This window comes from Herpailurus yagouaroundi, unplaced genomic scaffold, assembly GCF_014898765.1.
Source record: "Herpailurus yagouaroundi ecotype Mexico unplaced genomic scaffold, PumYag 29, whole genome shotgun sequence".
Classification (NCBI taxonomy): domain Eukaryota; kingdom Metazoa; phylum Chordata; class Mammalia; order Carnivora; family Felidae; genus Herpailurus; species Herpailurus yagouaroundi.
Window position 1 is genome coordinate 43,120,830 of NW_024412377.1, and position 19,436 is coordinate 43,140,265.

The following is a 19,436-nucleotide window of genomic DNA, read 5'->3' on the forward strand; positions in this document are numbered from 1 at the left end:
ATCCAGTAAAATTTATGACTTTCTCATCTATCCACCTTTTCTTTTTTGAGTGGGGGCGGGGGGTGACACTCTTTCCAGATACCCGTATCATGGGCAGAAGTGATTTCACTCCTGAGTGATTTCATTTCAAAATATAGTTTAAGAGGAAACTTTCTATCCCTTCTGTAAATGGAAAATAGTATCACATATTTAGATGCAGCCTTAAAAACAAATAGAATGAAAATGAAACAGCCATTTTTTTAGTAAGTAGCTACTGTTGTCTGCCAAAGACTCTGAACTAGAAGCCTAGGTTTAAAAAAGAAGAGGAAGTGTTTAGATGTTACAAACATGAGTATTGATACTTTTTCCTTGATTTAACCAGAAGGATAGGGATAAAAACATGAGGAAAATATTTTTTCACTGGTTGATTCTCTATTATTTAATGTTACTTTTTATTATTTTTTAATGTTTATTTATGAGAGAGACAGAGACAGAATGTGAGCAGGGGAGGGGCAGAGAGAAAGGGAGACAAAATCTGGAGCAGCCTCCAGGCTCTGAGCAAGCTGTCAGCACAAAGCCTGACATGGGGCTTGAACTCACAAACTGCGAGATCATGACCTGAGCCGAAGTCAGACGCCCAACTGAGCCACCCAGGCGCCCCTAATGTTACTTTTTAAAAAATGTTTGCTTATTTTGAGAGAGAGAGAGAGAGAGAGAGAGAGCGTGCATGCAAGTGGGGGATGGGCAGAGAAAGAGGGGGAGACAGAATCCCAAGCAGGCTCCTCACTGTCAGTGCAGAGCCCGATGTAGGGCTCAAACTCACAAACTGTGAGAGCATGACCTGAGCCAAAACCAAGAGTTGGACGCTTAACTGACTGAACCACCCAGGTGCCCCTAATGTTTTTTTTTTTTGTTGTTGTTGTTGTTGTTGTTGTTTGTTTTTTGTTTTTTTATTTTTTTATTTTATTTTTTATTTTTTTCAACGTTTATTTATTTTTGGGACAGAGAGAAACAGAGCATGAACGGGGGAGGGGCAGAGAGAGAGGGAGACACAGAATCAGAAACAGGCTCCAGGCTCTGAGCCATCAGCCCAGAGCCTGACGCGGGGCTCGAACTCCCGGACCGCGAGATCGTGACCTGGCTGAAGTCGGACGCTTAACCGACTGCGCCACCCAGGCGCCCCTGTTTTTTGTTTTTTTAGCGTTTATTTATATTGAGAGAGAATCATAAGCAGGCTCCACGCTGTCAGTGCAGAGCTCAACACAGGCTTGATCCCATGAACTATGAGAATGAGATCATGACCTGAGGTGAGAACAAGAGTCAGATGCTTAACTGACCCACCCAGGCACCCCTAATGTTACTTTCATTTAATACTTAAAGTCATTATCTTGTGTGGGTGTCTCACACTGTGAAATATATTTTGCTGTAGATGTCCCTGACCACCAGAAAATGAGGATAAACAAAGTACAGCAACTGAACAAGCGACTCAGCTCTAATTGTTTTTAGTTTGATGAAATAAAGGAAAAACAGATGAGAAGGGGTCCTGAATTTGGCTCTGAAGGAGTCTACAGTCCCGTAACTGAACTACACACATACAAAACCCCATAAAGAAGGAAGAGGTATATGTTCTTAAGAGATACAGTGCTGTGGATCAAGGTCACATCTAGATGAGAGGAAGGGAGAGATGGGAGGAGAGAGCAGGGAAGTAATTCTAGAGACGGCACACAGAGAAGGAAGAGTATTCTAGGTAGAGAAAACAACAGAACAAGAATGCTCAAGGCAAGCACGATATTTGGCTTATGACAAAAAGAGGCATAGGTATATTAAAAAAAAAAAAAGCTAGAAGATCAACAGGTACATACATAAGGAAAAGGATAACATTAATACAACAAATTAAGGTGCCTACTATCAGGTATTGTAGGCTCTGCAGATACAGGAATTTAAAAATGAGAGACAGGGGCACCTGGGTGGCGCAGTCGGTTAAGCGTCCGACTTCAGCCAGGTCACTATCTCACGGTCCCTGAGTTCGAGCCCCGCGTCAGGTTCTGGGCTGATGGCTCAGAGCCTGGAGCCTGTTTCCGATTCTGTGTCTCCCTCTCTTTCTGCTCCTCCCCCGTTCATGCTCTGTCTCTCTCTGTCCCAAAAATAAATAAACGTTGAAAAAAAAAAATGAAAGACAGAATCCCTGCACTACAGAGCTTATGTTCTAGTGTCATGTGTCAGAAAATAAAGTATATCATTATGCTGGTGTTTAGTGCTATGCAAAAAAAAAGCAAACAAGTAGCCAAGGGGATAGGAAATGTGCTTAGGGACGGCAGTTTTCCACCATTGAGTAGGGTGGTCAGGGAAAGCCTCACTAAGAAGGAAATATTTGAGCAAAGGCCTGATTGTGATGACGGTGTAAGTTATACAGATATCTGGGAGGAATTTTCCAAGCAGATGGAACAGCCCATGCAAAGGCCCTGAGAAGACCCCTGACTGGGTGACTCAGCAACAGCAGAAACTGGTGTGGTTGGGGTGGAGGGAGCATGGGGAAGTAATAGATGAATTCAAGGAGGCAGTAGTGGGGTTTCACATCACGTAGGTTCATGTCATGTAGGACCTCACAAGCCACTGTAAGGAGTTTGTATTTTTTTGTTGTACCAAGCTCAAAAGCTTGAGTTTGAAGTGGAAGAATGCCTTATTCACTCTGGCTGCTGTGTTGAACATGGACTAACAGGTGGGGCCAGGGGCCAGGGTGGTTTCCAGACCAGTTTAGATGCTACTGCAATATCCTAGGGTTTTATAGAGCCTATGGTGATTTGGCCCAGGAGAGTAACGTTGGAGAGCATGTGACGTCACAGTTTGAAGACACAGCTGGTAGGATTTGCTGACTTACTGCATGTGGCATGTAGAGTCAAGGTTGATGCTAAGGTTTTTGTTGTGAGCAACTGAAAGGATACAGGTGCCATTTAGAGATGAATGCAGGAGGGGCAGACGTGGTGAGAGGAAATCCGCTGTGATTTTGAACTTTCAGAGACTATTCTAGAGTTGGTATGTAAATTTAATAGGTAGTGTGAAGATGGTGAGATCACTAAGAGTGAGCAGAGACAAAAGCATAAGGAATGAGACCTGGCACACCCCAAGCTTGGGACGACGGGAAAGGGCCAGCAAAGAATATGCAAGAAAAGTTGCCAGTAAGATGGAAGCAAAATCAGCTGTGTTCTGGAAACCAAGAGAAAACAGGTTTTCAAGAAGGGAGAGATCAGCTGCCAGATGCTAGTGAAAGATTAAGTAGATAAGGACGGAGAATTAGCCATGTGGATTGCTAAAGAACTTGACAAGAGCAATTTTGGTGACATGCTGGGGTGGCAGCCTAGGTGGAATGGGCTCAGGTGAGTACAGGAGACGGAACTAAAAGTTTTTGAAGGAGTTCTGCTGAAAAGGGAGGAGAGAAATGGGGTGGCAGCTGAAGAGGGGCATGAGGTCAGCTCCTAAGATAAGAGAGATCCTAGCACGTATATGGCAACGATGCAGGAGAGAGGAGGGGGCACTGCTGAAGGGGCGTCTGGGGATGGGTGAGAGGACGAGACTGACTGTGCCAGGTGGTGGGGCCAGCTTTAGACAGGGGCGCAAATGGGTCACCCACAGTCCTGGGGTGGGGGGAAGGCAGGGTCACAGAAGTCCAGGTGAAGGTGGAGTGGCGGCCACTTGTTGGGGGTGGGCCATTCTGGGCAGCTGCAAGTAAGCTTTGGGAGCAACAACGCAAGATAAAAGCTGAACATGACATTTATATCATGGTTCTGAGAAGACGTCGATAAGGAGCTCAGGCAACATCTACCTGTATGTTACAGGGAACTGACTTGACACGAGGTTTTAGCTTCGTTCATTGAAAGAAATGGAAGAGGGAGCAGGCCCCACCACCTCTCAGACTAACTCTCTTCAAGCCAGTCTTTGGACTCTGAGCCGTGCTATTCCAATCAGCCCTCAGGAAAGCAAATGAAAGACACGCTCAAGCTTTGTCTGCTTTATTTCACTACATTAAGTTAAGCTATAAGGCAAAACAGGAACCTGTGATTCATAAGGATCAAGGAGTGCCTCTCATTCCCAAAAGGGACCAAAAAGGATGTTTCTTCACAAATATGCATGACATTTACTTAGCTCATTACACCTATAAGCACTGTGAACAAAAGAAACCTTTGGTGGGCTAATCAAACCACAAATCCAAAGTAACCTAACCTTAAGTTTCCAAAACTGTAGTTTCTGGTGCTAATGCCATCTTATTCGCCTGCAGAGGTGCACACTGCCTGTGCACTGGCAGTCTTGCACCTGATCTAATATAAACAAGTAACAAAATTCCGAATTCACCAGCTGCAGGTGTTGAGCTGTTTCTACTAATACACAGAATACTGGCTTGCACTGAAAATTATCTTGAGGAAACATTCATACAATGACTCTGTTATTCTTCACGTTAATTTGACTTCTAAAGGCAAAAAAAAAAATTTGTGATCAAAAGTATTTTTGTGTTTCTGTGTCACCTGGGGGTGATGAGACCCATGGCTTCAACATTATCACTTTTGGGAACAAACACTAGCTACATGCCGTAAACGCACAATATACAACTGTTGTACAGTCTGCAGATGTGTAAACACAGGAAGCCATTCTCCGCTCTGACGTCCAGCTTCTCCACCAGCAAATGTGGAGCAGTGGCGTCAGAGCAGGCTCTAGCAGGTAGTGAAATAAAAACTAACTTGACACTGTGGGGTCACAAAAAATTAAACTGTATCTACAGTCTGCAAATTATCATTATACAACCCCCTGCCCCAACTCCTAAGAGGCTAAACCTTACTGATTACTCTCATAATGTTAGAGATATGTGTATTTTTTTCTCATACTGCAGCATATATATTACTCTGTGGAATATTGTTTCATAAAGTCGGCTTAAGCTTTAGAGTACAATTTAGTGTCTTTCAAAGGCTTCCTAAGTATTTTTATCTTCCAGAGGGAGCTAATAAGTTACTATGCCCTGTCTATGTTCTAGACTACTACATATCTTAATTGTTTTTTAACTAAAGGCTTGAACTTAAAAACAAAACAAGGACAAACAGGAAATTTCTCTTCCCCCCAAAAATGTGTTGGCCACTTGCTAACAATACATTTACAGACAATGTGGTGCAGCTGGTCTACTTGGTCAAATCTCACTTTAGAAAACACAGAAATTAAGGTCAGCAACCCAACTCCAGGATACCAAGAGAAAACCGCACGTGTGCTGTTAGGCAAGTATGCTGAACTGTTTTATGGTTTACAATCAAAATGGTCTTATTTGACACACCATATGATAAAAGTCTTAAACTCAGGAAGAGGAAAGGTTCCTTATCTTAATATCTAGTTTGGGATTCAAGAGATTTTAATCGTTATGTAACCCTTCAAATCAGTGGAAAGAACCTTAGTTTTGGATCATGCTAAAAATCTGCATTCCAGAAGTGAACTTGTCCACCAAGTTTTCTTTGGGCTCTTTCCAGGTGCCAAATGTCCAGAACAACTTATTGAGTTAAAGAGGCAGGGCAGAGAGGAGGGGAAGGGAGTGAGACACAGAAGGGCTGCCTCCCAGTGACAGCGGTAGCCCCTGGATATTGTGGCAACATTTAAAATGAATGGGATTCGCCACCCCCTTGACATGACATGTGATTGCTTGTTTCTTCAATTCTTCTCAAAAGAGAGTTCCATGTTCTAACAACAAAGAAATTTTAAGAGGAACTGATAAGTAAGTATCCTGTATTCACTTAGAAAAAGGCAAATGGGAGTGCCTTGAGAATCTCACGGGTTTTTTCAAACACCGCAAAACTAAAGACAATGTGACAATTTCTACTTTTCTGTCCAGTGGAAACCTAAGCAAGATGGGAGCCATGGCAACCAGTGAAGGGTATGTTTAGAGTGCTAGATTATAGCTAAATGGGATGCAGAGAGCAGACCAGTGCTGGATCATTAACAGCAGATCCACCTTTCAGTTACCATTTTAGGTTTCATCTGTGAGACTGTGATCCCTTGTGAGATCAGACTGGGAGACAGTATGGTCAGAATTTCTCAGGTGGTAAATCTAATGCCACGCCAAAGAAGAGCCACCACCCCCTTTTTTTTGGGAGGGAACTATGCTGCTGTTATTCGACGTGCGGGGTTCAGTAAGGGAGACAGTAATTCACTGGTATTAGAAGTGAGAGCAAGAGAACAGGAGTTACCCTGTGTTCCCAACGCCTTGCCTGTGCCCCCACCTTCCTAGGAACAGGATTCAGTAGTGCCTGGGTACATCGTTACAAACAAGGCTTAACGAAGCAGCGGCTTCCACATTTTAACGTGGGCTCGTGGTGGTACTGTCCTTTGGGATCCGCCCCACTGGTGGCACCTTTTAAGGGAGAAGTGGGCCCAAGCTGAGTTCCACATGCTGGGTGAGCCAGATGACTTCTGTGCCCTGGTCACTCTCTTCGATGGGGCGGATGGGGGCTGCCAGGTTTTTAAAATCATGCTTCATCTTAAAGCACACGGTCACTTCACCCTCCTCACGTTGTGGGGTCACTTTGATGAAGATACCCACTTTGTTGGCCTTTCTGAAGGCTATAATGCTATGAAAAAAAGAAGCACAGTATTAGGCAGGTCCCAAGTCAGCCAAGCCACTAAGACTTACATTTTATCTGATGACAAGTTACGACCACCATTCCGTTTATCAGGGATGAAGCATTCTTTCAGCAAAATGTCAATCTATCTTTTTAATATTGTAAAAGTAAAATACAGTTGTGGAAAATTCAAATGGGAAAATGTAAGTTCTCCCTCATTTTCCCCCTCAGCACACAGTAAAAAACTAGAAACACTTTGGTTCTTAACCTACCAGATATTTTTCTATAAACTTATACTTTTCTGCTTTTCAAACCAACACAAAAGGGGCACACTATTCTGTTAACTTGGTTTTTTCCTCTCAGTTTATCACCAACACCTTTCCATACTGGTATATAGAGATCTTCTCCATTCTACTTAACGACTGCATAGTATTTTCTCATAGAGTTGCTATAGTTGGTATATACTGACGTTATTGCCAGTTTTCCTCTGTTATAGACAATGGTGCCACGACTACCCCTTTACATTTATCTTTGTGTGCATGTGGTAGTATTTCTATAGGATACAGACTGATATTAACTCAGAGCTGTAACGGAATTTCTGGAACACCACAGATTAATGTGTTTTTGTAAATAAGCTCTGTAAGTTAGAAATTTTTAGAACAGAAAAATAATCTCTTTAGTTGAAGTTTCAATTTTCATCTTCTGTGACATGCACTTGAACTTTGTGCCTCAGTAACTTAGTTTCAAACAAAAAGCTAAAGGGCAATGAGACAGAATTTGATCTACTATCAAATGATACTCACTCTAAGAAAACTTACTGGATTTAAACAGTTACCTACTTATATAGTATTAATTTCCAAATACCTGAAAGTCCTAAAAGTACAATGTGAAATATAGTTTATTCAATTTTTTATTAAATCTGTCACGTAACCTGACTAGAATTTGTTATCGCAGATGATCTTTTCAGAAACCAACCTTGGTTTAACAAATTTCTATTAGCTAATTAATGTCATTTAAGGACCCACATAAAGCAAGGATTACAGAGAATGAATTCTGTATTGGACTAACTCAATGCATTTTGTACTAGTGAATAACTGAACCCTTGATTTGTATCAGATTCATTAAAAAAAAAACTCGGAAAAAATTAGTGTCTTTCTAGCCTGACTTCTCAGGTAACCACTAATACCTGGGAAGCTTTTAAAAAAAAAATTCAGATTTCTGGTGCCCCACTAGACCTGCTAAAGAGAGTATCTGGGTCGGGGCCTGGGACTCTACAGACTCAAAACAAAACAAAACAAAACAAAACAAAACACCTGCCTGATGCTTTCTGAAGTTCACTCAAGTTTGCTAATCATTGTACTAATCTCATCTTTGCCCTTTATCCACACCGCCCCGCCAACCCCATCCCATGTTATTTCTTCTTTCTAACGTCTTACTGAGGAAGCTTTGGATCATTCTGTTTAAAAAGCTTATGTGTTCCTTGTGCCTGTATGTGAAGCTATTCTTTCAGCTCCAAGCCCACCTTCTACATCTTGCTTTGTGACACAGGATTCTGCTGTCCATGTTTCTGCTTTGTAGGCTGGCTCCCGACAGGGAGCTTAGGAGGGGTCTAAAGGAGACTAGAAATCTGAAGGGGTAGGGGCTTGCTCCTGCCTATGAGCTTCCTATTTGTGCGTGGTTCCTGTGGGCATCATTCCAGCAATGCTTCCCTCAGGAAGGAGCAGTTTCCAGCTGCAGCTTTAGACTGGTGTACTGATGTACCCTCACCCAGGGAAAGGTTTGGTTGTTACTTCTCAGTTATTAGGTATGAGAGAGTAAAATCTTTTAGTCAAAGGGCAGGGGATGAGCGGTACATGGACAAATCTAATGATAAAACTATAGGGAGAGAGCACTGGATCCTGTCCACACTATTAAAAATCATGTACTTGAAATTTTTTATTAAGAGGGACAAATATATTTAAAAGGAAAAAAAGACTAAAAAACGGCTTACAGAATGATCCCAATGATGGAAGAAATACATGGAAGGCCAAAGACCAAAATGTTAATGGTGCTTTTCTCTGGTAGTGGGATTTTATTTTTATTTTCTTCTTCATCATTGTAGATGCATTCAGCAAATTGCTATAGTAATTATTTTTATCATAGGAAAAAAGTATCTCAAAAAACCAGGATGAGAAAACTGGGATCTGCACGTGGGGCTCCCATATGAGCCAGCTGTGGTGTGTGTGTGTGTGTGGCGGGGCGGGGGGCGGTCACTGAGCGCTCACTCACTCAGGATCGTCCTGGAAGTCCTGCGGTTCTGCCAACTCATCGTACTCGGCTGCTGCATCCTTGCCGGCCAAGATGAGCTCTTTGGGAGGCACCACAACCTGCAGAGTGAAACAGAGAAGTTTGCCTCCGAATGGGCCAGTGAGTTGCAGGATATTCATTCGACAAAATACAGCACAGCATTACACTGACCTAAACACACAGAAGATTCAAGTTTCAAGAAATACACAATATTACTTCACTATTTATACAGTGTTTGAAAACATACTGTTTAGGAACACAGACATTTCCAGCAAAAGTACAAAAACAAAGAACAGTTAAGCATTCTTCAGACTCAACCTTATGTTGTAAGGAGGCCTCAACTTTGCTATGTCAGAGGTTAGCAGGTAACAACGTCAACCATATTTGTAATTATGGATACAAATGAGCCTGGGGAGGTATGAAGAGAAAGAGAGCAAATCTACACGCTGGGTGTACATATCAGGCACTTCTTTCCGTCTCACAGGTTATTAGTATTACTAAAAAAGCAAGTTGCAACCATGTGGATGGAACTAGAGTGTGTTCTGCTAAGTGAAATAAATCAGTCAGAGAAAGACAAATATCATATGATTTCACTCATATGTGGAATTTAAGAAACACAACAGATTAACATAGGGGAAGGGAAGGAAAAATAAGGTAAAAACAGAGAAGGAGGCAAACCATCAGAGACTCCTAAATACAGAGAAAAAAACTGAAGGTTGCTGGAGGGGAGGTAGAAAGGGGGATGGGCTAAATGGATGATAGGAGGGGGGCGCCTGGGTGGCTCAGTCGGTTAAGCGTCCGACTTCAGCTCAGGTCATGATCTCAAGGTCCGTGAGTTCGAGCCCTGCGTCGGGCTCTGTGCTGACCGCTCAGAGCCTGGAGCCTGTTTCGGATTCTGTGTCTCCCTCTCTCTCTGACCCTCCCCCATTCATGCTCTGTCTCTCTCTGTCTCAAAAATAAATAAACGTTAAAAAAAAATTTAAAAAACAAATAAATAAATGGATGGTAGGAGGGCATTTGTTGGGATGAGCACTGGGTGTTATATGTAAGTGATGAATCATTGGGTTTCACCCCTGAAACCAATATTACACTGTATGTTAACTTACTTAAAATTAAATAAACACAGTTTTAAAAACCACAAACTTTTAAAAAGAGTAAGGACAGATGAGTGTCATCTCTGAAAATGATGCTAATAAGTGAAATCATTAAAAAGCAGAATGAGGGGCGCCTGGGTGGCGCAGTCGGTTGAGCGTCCGACTTCAGCCAGGTCACGATCTCGCGGTCCGTGAGTTCGAGCCCCGCGTCAGGCTCTGGGCTGATGGCTCAGAGCCTGGAGCCTGTTTCCGATTCTGTGTCTCCCTCTCTCTCTGCCCCTCCCCCGTTCATGCTCTGTCTCTCTCTGTCCCAAAAATAAATAAACGTTGAAAAAAAAAAATTAAAAAAAAAAGCAGAATGAAAGGTGCACCTGGATGGCTCAGTTGGTTAAGCTTCCGACTTCGGCTCAGGTCATGACCTCGTGACTCATGGGTTCGAGCCAGGAGCCTGCTTAGGATTCTGTGTTTCCCTCTCTCTCTGCCTCTCCTTGCTCACATGCTCTCTCTCTCTCTCAAAAATAAATAAATATTAAAAGAAAAAATTTAATGGAGGGGTGCCTGGGTGGCTCAGTTGGTTAAGCATCTGACTTTGGCTCAGGTCATGATCTCATGGTTTGTGGGTTCAAGCCCTGCATCAGGCTCTGTGCTGACGGCTTGAAGCCTGAAGCCTGTTTCAGATTCTGTCTGCTCCTCCCCTGCTCTCAATCTCTCTCTCTCAAAAATAAAATAAAGCATTAAAAAAAATTTTTTTTTTAAATTAAAGGGGTGCCTGGGTGGCTCAGTCAGTTAAGTGTCCGACTTCAGCTCAGGTCATGATCTCACAGCTCGTGAGTTCGAGCCCTGTGTCGGGCTCTGTGCTGACAGCTCAGAGCCTGGAGCCTACTTCGGATTCTATGTATCCCTCTCTCTCTGCCCCTCCCCCACTCAAGCTCTGTCTCTCTCAAAAATTAAAAAACAGGGGCGCCTGGGTGGCGCAGTCAGTTAAGTGTCCGACTTCAGCCAGGTCACGATCTCGCGGTCCGTGAGTTTGAGCCCCGCGTCAGGCTCTGGGCTGATGGCTCAGAGCCTGGAGCCTGTTTCCGATTCTGTGTCTCCCTCTCTCTCTGCCCCTCCCCCGTTCATGCTCTGTCTCTCTCTGTCGCAAAAATAAATAAACGTTGAAAAAAAAATTAAAAAAAAAAATTAAAAAACAAAACAACAACAACAAAAAAAACATAAAATTAAAAAAAAAAAAAAAACAGAAGGTCATCCTGGAAGAAAAGATAGAGGTAAGGCCATTAAGCTCTTCTGCTATGCTGAGGAATCTGGGTTTCTTTCCCAAGGCAGAGGGATGCCAATGATCAGCATGTCATGATCAAAGTTAGATTTTAGAAAGATCACTTCGGTGGTAAGACAGAAGATGGGCTGGAATGGAAGTGGGGGTGGACTCAAAACAAGGCGGCCAGGAAGTTACTGTCACAGTGCACGTAAGAATGGAAGAGACCTTCCAACAGAGCAATGGTAGGGTGATTGTGCATAAAGTAAAAAAAACTCAAGAGGTAAAATCAAAAGAACTTGATGACGACTTGGATATGGAAACGGAAGACAGCATGGAGTCCTTTAAGCCAGGTCAAAAGGCCCCTCCAGGAAAAGTAAGGGTCCATCAGGATGAGGCAAAATGCACCTACCTTAGCAGTGCTATTGATATTATCCGGGTCTCCCTCCTCACACTCCACCAGTGTCACATGGGTGAGGTTCTCCACTGGATTCGTAAGCGTCAGGAGGACCTGGCTCTCCTGGAGAACACGAAAAGCCTCTCTTAGACATGTTCTACTACTGCCACCTAGGGCCACTTTCTTAGTTGCTATACCAAGCATTTCACAAAATTGTCACCTTCCCCGCAATCCCCCATTATTTCTGAGTAGTTAACACCTACCTACACCTCTGCATCACTGGGTCCTCCAAGTGCTCACTGATTCCTATTCTATTATTTATATGTCAGGCTATGTATGCTCTGGAGTTGCTATCACATGAGGAAATAGGACAGATCCCACAGAAAGGGCCAGTTACTAGATCCAGAAAATCTGGGCACTATACATTATCTAAGCAATAAAAGTTTGTAACTCTTGTTCCACCCAGCCCTCCACTTAGGGACTGAAAAACAAGTCCTCATAAATATGAAAGCCACAGGGTAAGCAGACATAGAAAAAATCATTCATCAAGACTTAAGAGAATTTTATGATTTCTTGAACCATAATTTGCCCTTATTTGGTACTTTGTTGAGATTGGCAAAATCTTTTAAATGAACATGGACTACATAAACATCTTCATAAGCAGCATGGAAGGAAAGAACTAAAGAGGTTGCTGTAGAATATTCTACAACTCATGGTGGGGGGTAGAAGGAGGGGGCATAGATAAGGACCTCAAAGAAGACAAAGGCCATGGTAAAGAAATCCAGTTGATTCCTGATTATCTGATACACTCACAGGCATGAGATGGTGGAATCACATGGCTAAAGATGCTTGTGGGGTAAAACATCTTCTTTCTTTCCCCACCCATGATTCCATCTTTGTATAATGTACACACTACTCCTTCTAAATGTATGCCAAAGATGCTGTTGTCAAGAATCCCTGCTTAAAGAAATTAAAAATCGCAATTCCTTTATGATTCCTTTCTTTTCTATCCCTTGCTCTTGAATCTCGCACAGCCACCCACATACATACATGCACACATCTCTGATCAATCCTTTGTCTCCCTGTTAACAAGCAAAGTACTAACCTTCATGTAGCGAAGGTTGGGAATTGACATGATTCTCACTTCTGGAATATAATTGCTATGCATGAATAAAAAAATACATTAATATTCATTGAAGTCTCTTAAAATTATTGTTACTTTTTTTTTAAGTGAGTACAGCAAAGATTTCTTTGATTAGAACATGGCACAGAAATAGAATTTTAAAGAATCATATGATATCATCATAATAAGAACTTAAGAAATGAAACCAACTGCTAAGGAGTTCTTTCTTAAATCTTAAGCACATTTCTAGTTTAGGGCCCATATATCTGTGTGTATCATGGTAGACATCTTCCTTGTACGTTTGCTAGACATATTTTTTGAGATTTTATTAATTCATTTCCGTAAATCTAAAAGGCAACTGGTTATGGGACCCAAGACTGACTTAGTAACACCATCCAGGGGTGTAAAAACACCACCACATTACTTACCAATTACTTTTACAAAGCACTATGCATGCCAGGCAATGTTTTAAACACTTAAAAAATTAACTTACATAATCTTCACTGTAACTGCATGACACAAGTATTATCATCATCATCCCCATTACAGAGATGTAGAAACTAGGCTTGGGAGAAGTAACTTACTGGTGAGTGGCCAGGATTCAAACTCACACAGTGTAGCTCCAGGGTCCTTGCCCTTAACTACTGTATGTTTTGTTGCCTTTTTTTTTTTTTTAACGTAAATGTTTATTTTTCAGAGAGTGTGTGTGTGAGCAGGGGTGGGGCAGACACAGAGGGAGACAGAGGATCTAAAGCAGGCTCTGTGATGACAGCAGAGAACCCAACATGGGGCTTGAACTCATGAACCATGAGATCATGACATGAGCCAAAGTTGAATGCTTAACCGACTGAGCCACCCAGGTACCCCTTTGCTGCCTCTTTAAGTAAGAAAATAGAGTATTACACTCACATATGCTTAGTCTGAACTCAAAACTGCCCAGAGTCAAATCCCAGCTCGGTGTTTATACACCTATTCTCAATGTTTTTGACTGCTGAGATGACTTATGTAGAAGTGCTGCATAATATTCTATACCCTGAGTGTACCTCAATTTAATCAACTAGTTTTTAATGGTTAATTGGCTTGACACAGAAAGCGTTTCTAGCTTTTTGTCATTGAAACGTTATAATACACATCCTTACATATGCATCTTTAGATATTGGTGCTCTTGCTTCAAAGAATAGATTCCTGAGACAGTACTCCTGGGTTTAGTCTATGTAATTTTGTCTGGATATTCCAGACCACTCTCCAAAAAGACTCCATAAAGCAATCTACAAGCCTACCAACAGTGTATGCAAATACGTTTCCCCACATTCTCATGAGCACTAAATGATCTTTATTAAACTTCTCCTAACAAGTCTCAGTATCTTTCCATGTATTCATTAACCATTTGAAATTCCTCTTCTAGGGGCGCCTGGGTGGCGCAGTCGGTTAAGCGTCCGACTTCAGCCAGGTCACGATCTCGCGGTCCGTGAGTTCGAGCCCCACGTCGGGCTCTGGGCTGATGGCTCAGAGCCCGGAGCCTGTTTCCAATTCTGTGTCTCCCTCTCTCTCTGCCCCTCCCCCGTTCATGCTCTGTCTCTCTCTGTCCCAAAAATAAAAAATAAACGTTGGAAAAAAAAAAAAAAATGAAATTCCTCTTCTATAAGCTGCCAGTTCAAATCCTTTGTCCTACTCCCATTTTTACCTTTCCAATTTGTGGGAATTCTGTCTTCCAGGGACATCAAATTTTTATCTATCATGGAATACCAAATACTCTTTCATACTCTACTGTCTGTCCCAGGACTTTGTTGTCTTTTTTTTTTTTTTTTTTTTTTTTTTTTGCTAAGAGCAAAGCTGTCTATTTTCTTTAGTGGTTTCTGGGTTTCCTGCCTTACTTAGGAAGGGCTCTCTTGCCCTAAATTCAAGACAATTATTTTCCTAATTTCTCAAACTACTTTTCTTGTTTGAAAGGTGATTTTCGTACATAAAATTCCCTTCTCTTGACAAGCCCCAGTGAATTAACACTAATAATCACTTTTATCCCACTCAAAGACTGTTATCAGAACATAATTAAGATGAACAATGAAAGGGATACTCTTCGATTTGCCATACTTTATTATTTTTTACTTTGATATTTTGGATCAATACCAAAATTAGGCACTTTGTAATTTGTAATGAGTGACCGGCGACTCTCTGTCCAATAACAAACAAAACAATCTCTGCCCCGGACCACACTGTCCCTGTGTCCCTAGTACAAACACCCTTGATTCTAGGTCTATAATTTGTATTTAACTTCATGATACGTAGTTCAAAATCTAAACAGAAGAAATAGCAAAACTATTCTGATGTCATTTTCTTCTTGTAAGCCCAGAGTAAATACATTTCATAATGAAAAAAGCCAAAAAACAGTAACTAAAAACACCAATCCCAAAATACTCACACAGCAACCAGCTGGATTTTGAATTTGATAGATGTTGGATTAAATTCTGGCTTGCTCAAATTATGTTCACATTTCTAAAAAGAAAAAATTCTAATACGTATCAGAGGAAAACAAGAACACCCATGCTGGATCCACAGAGCTGCTAAATTCAGAAGGACAGCATTTACTCAAGGTTTGTCGTTTCATTCTGCTCTAAGACCACATATACTTTGAAAGTGTGTATGCTACTGATTACCACAAGTTACAAAAGATGATGTTTTGGACTTGTGGATATAAGCAACCACACTATCAAATACTATCCTACCTTTGTGGGGCCTAACAACTGCTGAAATAATAACACATACTAGGTACATATTATGTGTGTTGAGCAACGTGCTCCTTAGTTTAAGTGGATTTAAACATCACATCCACTTTATGAGGAAAGTTACGTACCATAACTATTATTGTCCCCATTTTACAGGTGATGACAATGGGGCATGGGAAGGATGAGTAATCTGTACTACTTCACGGATCCAATAAGAACTGAACCTGGGATTTAAATCCACATAGTGTGTTTCCAGATTCCATGCTTTAAAATACAGTAACAATTATTTACTTACTTTCTTGAATGGGTACTACATACGTCTGGTTAAAAAAATTTCTTAATAGTACAAAAAAGTACAGCGTACTTGTCCCCTTGTCCCCTCCCCACTTGTCCCCTTGTCCCCTTGTCCCCTCCCCACTTGTCCCCTTGTCCCCTTGTCCCCTCCCCACTTGTCCCCTTGTCCCGCTCCCCAGAACCCAACCAGTTTCTCGTGTTTTTTTTCACAAATAGCCTATGCATGTACAAGTATACACAGACACACTAAAGGGAGTAACACAAAAGGGAGCAGTAACACAAAAGGGAGCACTTTATATACTCCTCCGCCCTTTGTCTTCACTTTCTGTCTTGGTATTCCATGTCCACACACAGAGGTACCTCTGTATCCTACTGTCATCGTTTCTATGCCCAAATTGATGGATATCTAGGATGTTTCCACGACTTTGCTACTATAAATAATGCAGCAATGAGGATTCTTGTACAATCATTTCCCACGTGTTATGTTTTGCTAACCTGGTAACTATCAAATGGTGTCTCACTGTAGTTTTAACAGACACTTTCTGGATTACTGTAGGAATATTTTTCATGTTTACTGGCTACTGGGATTTCCTCTGCCATGACCTGCATGTTACTATTTACTGGATATTTTTATCCCGTTGTTATCTTTTCCTTACTAATTTGCTAAAGTTCTTCATGTATTCTGGACACTAATCCTTTATTATTTTTTTAAATGTTTATTTATTGGAGCGCCTGGGTGGCTCAGTCATTTGAGTATCCAACTCTTGGTTTCAGCTCAGGTCATGATCTCACAGTTTGTGGGTTCCAGCCCTACACTGGGCTCTGCACTGGCAACACGGAGCCTGCTTGGGATTTTAGCTCTCTTTCCCCTCTCTCTCTGCTCCTCCCGCACTCTCTTTAAATAAATAAATAAAAAGGTTTTTTTAATGTTTATTTTGAGAGAAGAGAGAAAGAGTACAAGTGGGGGGAGGGGAAGAGAGCATCCCAAGCAGGCTCTGTACTGCCAGCAGAAAGCCCGACATGATACTTGATCCCATGAACTGTGAGATCATGAACTGAGCCAAAATCAAGAGTCAGATGCTGAACCGAATGAGCCACCCAGGCGCTCCTCCCTTTCTTTTCTTTTGGTAGACAGTCTGTATCAAGTAGAGAAAGTTCACTATTCCTGTTTTTGAGAGTTTTTTTTCTTTTTATCATGAATGGGTGTTTGATTTTGTCAAATGCCTTTTCTACATCTATCAATATGATCATGTGATTTTTTTTTTTTTTTTAAGTCTGCTGATGTGACGGATTTCATTGATTTTTAAATGTTGAACCAGCCCTGCATCCCAAGAATATATCCCACTTGGTTATGGTGTATAATTCTTTTAATACTTTTTTGGATTTGATTTGCTAATATTCTGTTGAAGATTTTTGCACGTATGTTCATGAGACACTGATCTGTACTTTTCTTGTAATGTCTGCCTGGTTAGTATTAGGGTGATACTGGCCTCATAGAATGAATTAGGATGTATTCCCTTTGCTTCTACCTTCTAAAAAGCCATTATAAGAATTGGTGTAATTGGGGCGCCTGGGTGGCTCAGTCGGTTAAACATCTGACTTTGGCTCAAGTCATGATCCCACAGCTCGTGAGTTCAAGTCTCAAATCCAGCTCTGTGACAACTCAGAGCTTGGAGCCTGCTTCAGATTCTGTCTCCCTCTTTCTGCTCATACTCTCTCTCTCCTTCAAAAATAAACAAACAAACAAAAAAAAAAGAATTGGTGTAACTAAATATGTGGTAGAATTCAACAGTAAACACGTGTGAGCCTAGGACTTTCTGTTTTGAAGGTTATTAGTGATTCAATTTATTATTTAATAGACATAAGCCTATTCAGATCACACATTTCTTCTTTTATCAGATTTGTGGGCACAGAGTTCATAGTATTTATTATCCTTCTGATTTTCATGGATCTCTAGTGATGTCCCCTTTTTCATTTGACTAGTAATTCGTGCCCTCTCTCTTTTTTCCCTACTTAGCCTGGAGAGAGGCTTATCAATTTTATTGGTCTTTTCAAAGAATCAACTTTTGGTTTTGTTGATTTTCTCTACTGATTTCCTATTTTCAATTTCATTGACTTCGGCTTGAATTCTTATTATTTCTTTTCTTCTGCTTACCGTGGATTTAATTTGCTCTTCTTTTTCCAGTTTCCCAAGGTGAAAACTTAGATGACTGATTTTAGATCTCTCCTCTTTTTCTAATCATGAATGTAATACTATAAATTTCTCTCTAAGCATGGCTTTCACAGCATCACACAAATTTTTCTTTAAAAAAAATTTTTTTTAACGTTTATTTATTTTTGAGAAGAGAGAGACAGAGCATGAGCAGGGAAGGAGAGAGAAAGAGGGAGACACAGAATCTGAAACAGGATCCAGGCTCTGAGCTGTCAGCACAGAGCCCGACGTGGGGCTCGAACTCACGGACCGTGAGATCACGACCTGAGCCGAAACTGGATGCTTAACCAACTGAGCCACCCAGGCGCCCCAGCATCACACAAATTTTGATAAGTAGTTTTCATTTTTATTTAGCTTAAAGTATTTTTAAATTTCTCTTGAGGCTTCTTCTTTGACACATGCTATTTACAATAGAAATGTGTTGTTTAATCTCCACATATTTGCTAACTTTCTAGTTTTCTCTTACTTCCTAGTTTAATCCCACAGTGGCCTGAGAGTAGACACTGTATGATTTCTATTCTTTCAAATCCATTATGATGAGCTTTTTGTTTTGTTTTGTTCTTTTTCTGGCCTAAAATGTAGACTGCCTTGGTGAATGTTCCAGATGAGTTTGTGAACAATGTATATTCTGCTGTTGCTAGGTGAAGCAGTCTCCAAATGTCAATTTTATCCAGTGATGGATGACGTTGTTGAGTTCTGCTATATCCTTACTAATTTTCTGCCTGCTGCATCTGTCCGTTTCTGAGAAAGGGGTGATGAAATGTCAACTATGAGGGTGGATTCATCTATTTCTTCCTGCAGCTCTATCAGGTTTTGCCTCACATAGTTTGACACTAGTGTTAGGCATATACATGTTAAGAATTGTTATGTCTTCCTGGAAAATTAGCCCCTTTATCATTATGTGATGCCCTTCTTTATCCCTGTTAACTTTCTTTACTTTGAAATCTGCTCTGTCTGAAACTAAGATAGCTACACTTGCTTTCTTGATTAGAAAGATTAGTGTTAGCATGTTTATCTGTCTACATCTATTTACTTTTAATCAATATATGTCTTTATACTTAAAATGGGCTTTTCCTTCCTTCTTATTTTTTAAAATTTGTTGAGTACAGTTGACATACAATGCTACATTAATTTCAAGTGTACAATGTAGTGACTCAACATCCCTTTAAGCTATGCTGTGCTCACCATAAGCGTAGCCACTGTCTGTCACCATCCAGCACTACTACAACATCATTGACTATATTCCTTATGCTGTGCCTTTTATTCCAGTGACTTATTCATTCCACAATTAGAAGCCAGCATCTTTTCCTTTTTTTTTTTTTTTTTATCTATTAAGTGTTATTTATTTTTTGAAAGAGAGAGAGAGAGAGAGCACGAGCAGGGGAGGAGCAGACAGAGAGGGAGACAAAGGATCTGAAGCAGGCTCTGCGCTGAGACCAGAGGGCCTGATGTGGGGCTCGAACTCACAAACTGATAGATCATGACC

At 41.2% G+C, this 19,436-nt stretch overlaps 1 protein-coding gene across 2 annotated transcripts in view; it reads right to left on the reverse strand.

The window, feature by feature from the left end:
- Positions 1 to 3,970: 3,970 nt before the first annotated feature.
- DCTN4 (dynactin subunit 4) overlaps positions 3,971 to 19,436 on the reverse strand; it is a 32,803-nt gene continuing 17,337 nt past the window's right edge. For both annotated transcript variants that reach the window (XM_040497876.1, XM_040497872.1), the window contains 5 exons: positions 15,141 to 15,214; positions 12,704 to 12,758; positions 11,614 to 11,721; positions 8,835 to 8,932; positions 3,971 to 6,575 (listed from right to left, as the gene is read on the reverse strand). In XM_040497876.1, the coding sequence (XP_040353810.1) occupies positions 6,362 to 6,575; positions 8,835 to 8,932; positions 11,614 to 11,721; positions 12,704 to 12,758; positions 15,141 to 15,214 (549 nt within the window). In that variant the 3' untranslated portion in view covers positions 3,971 to 6,361. The remainder of the gene's footprint in view (positions 6,576 to 8,834; positions 8,933 to 11,613; positions 11,722 to 12,703; positions 12,759 to 15,140; positions 15,215 to 19,436) is intronic.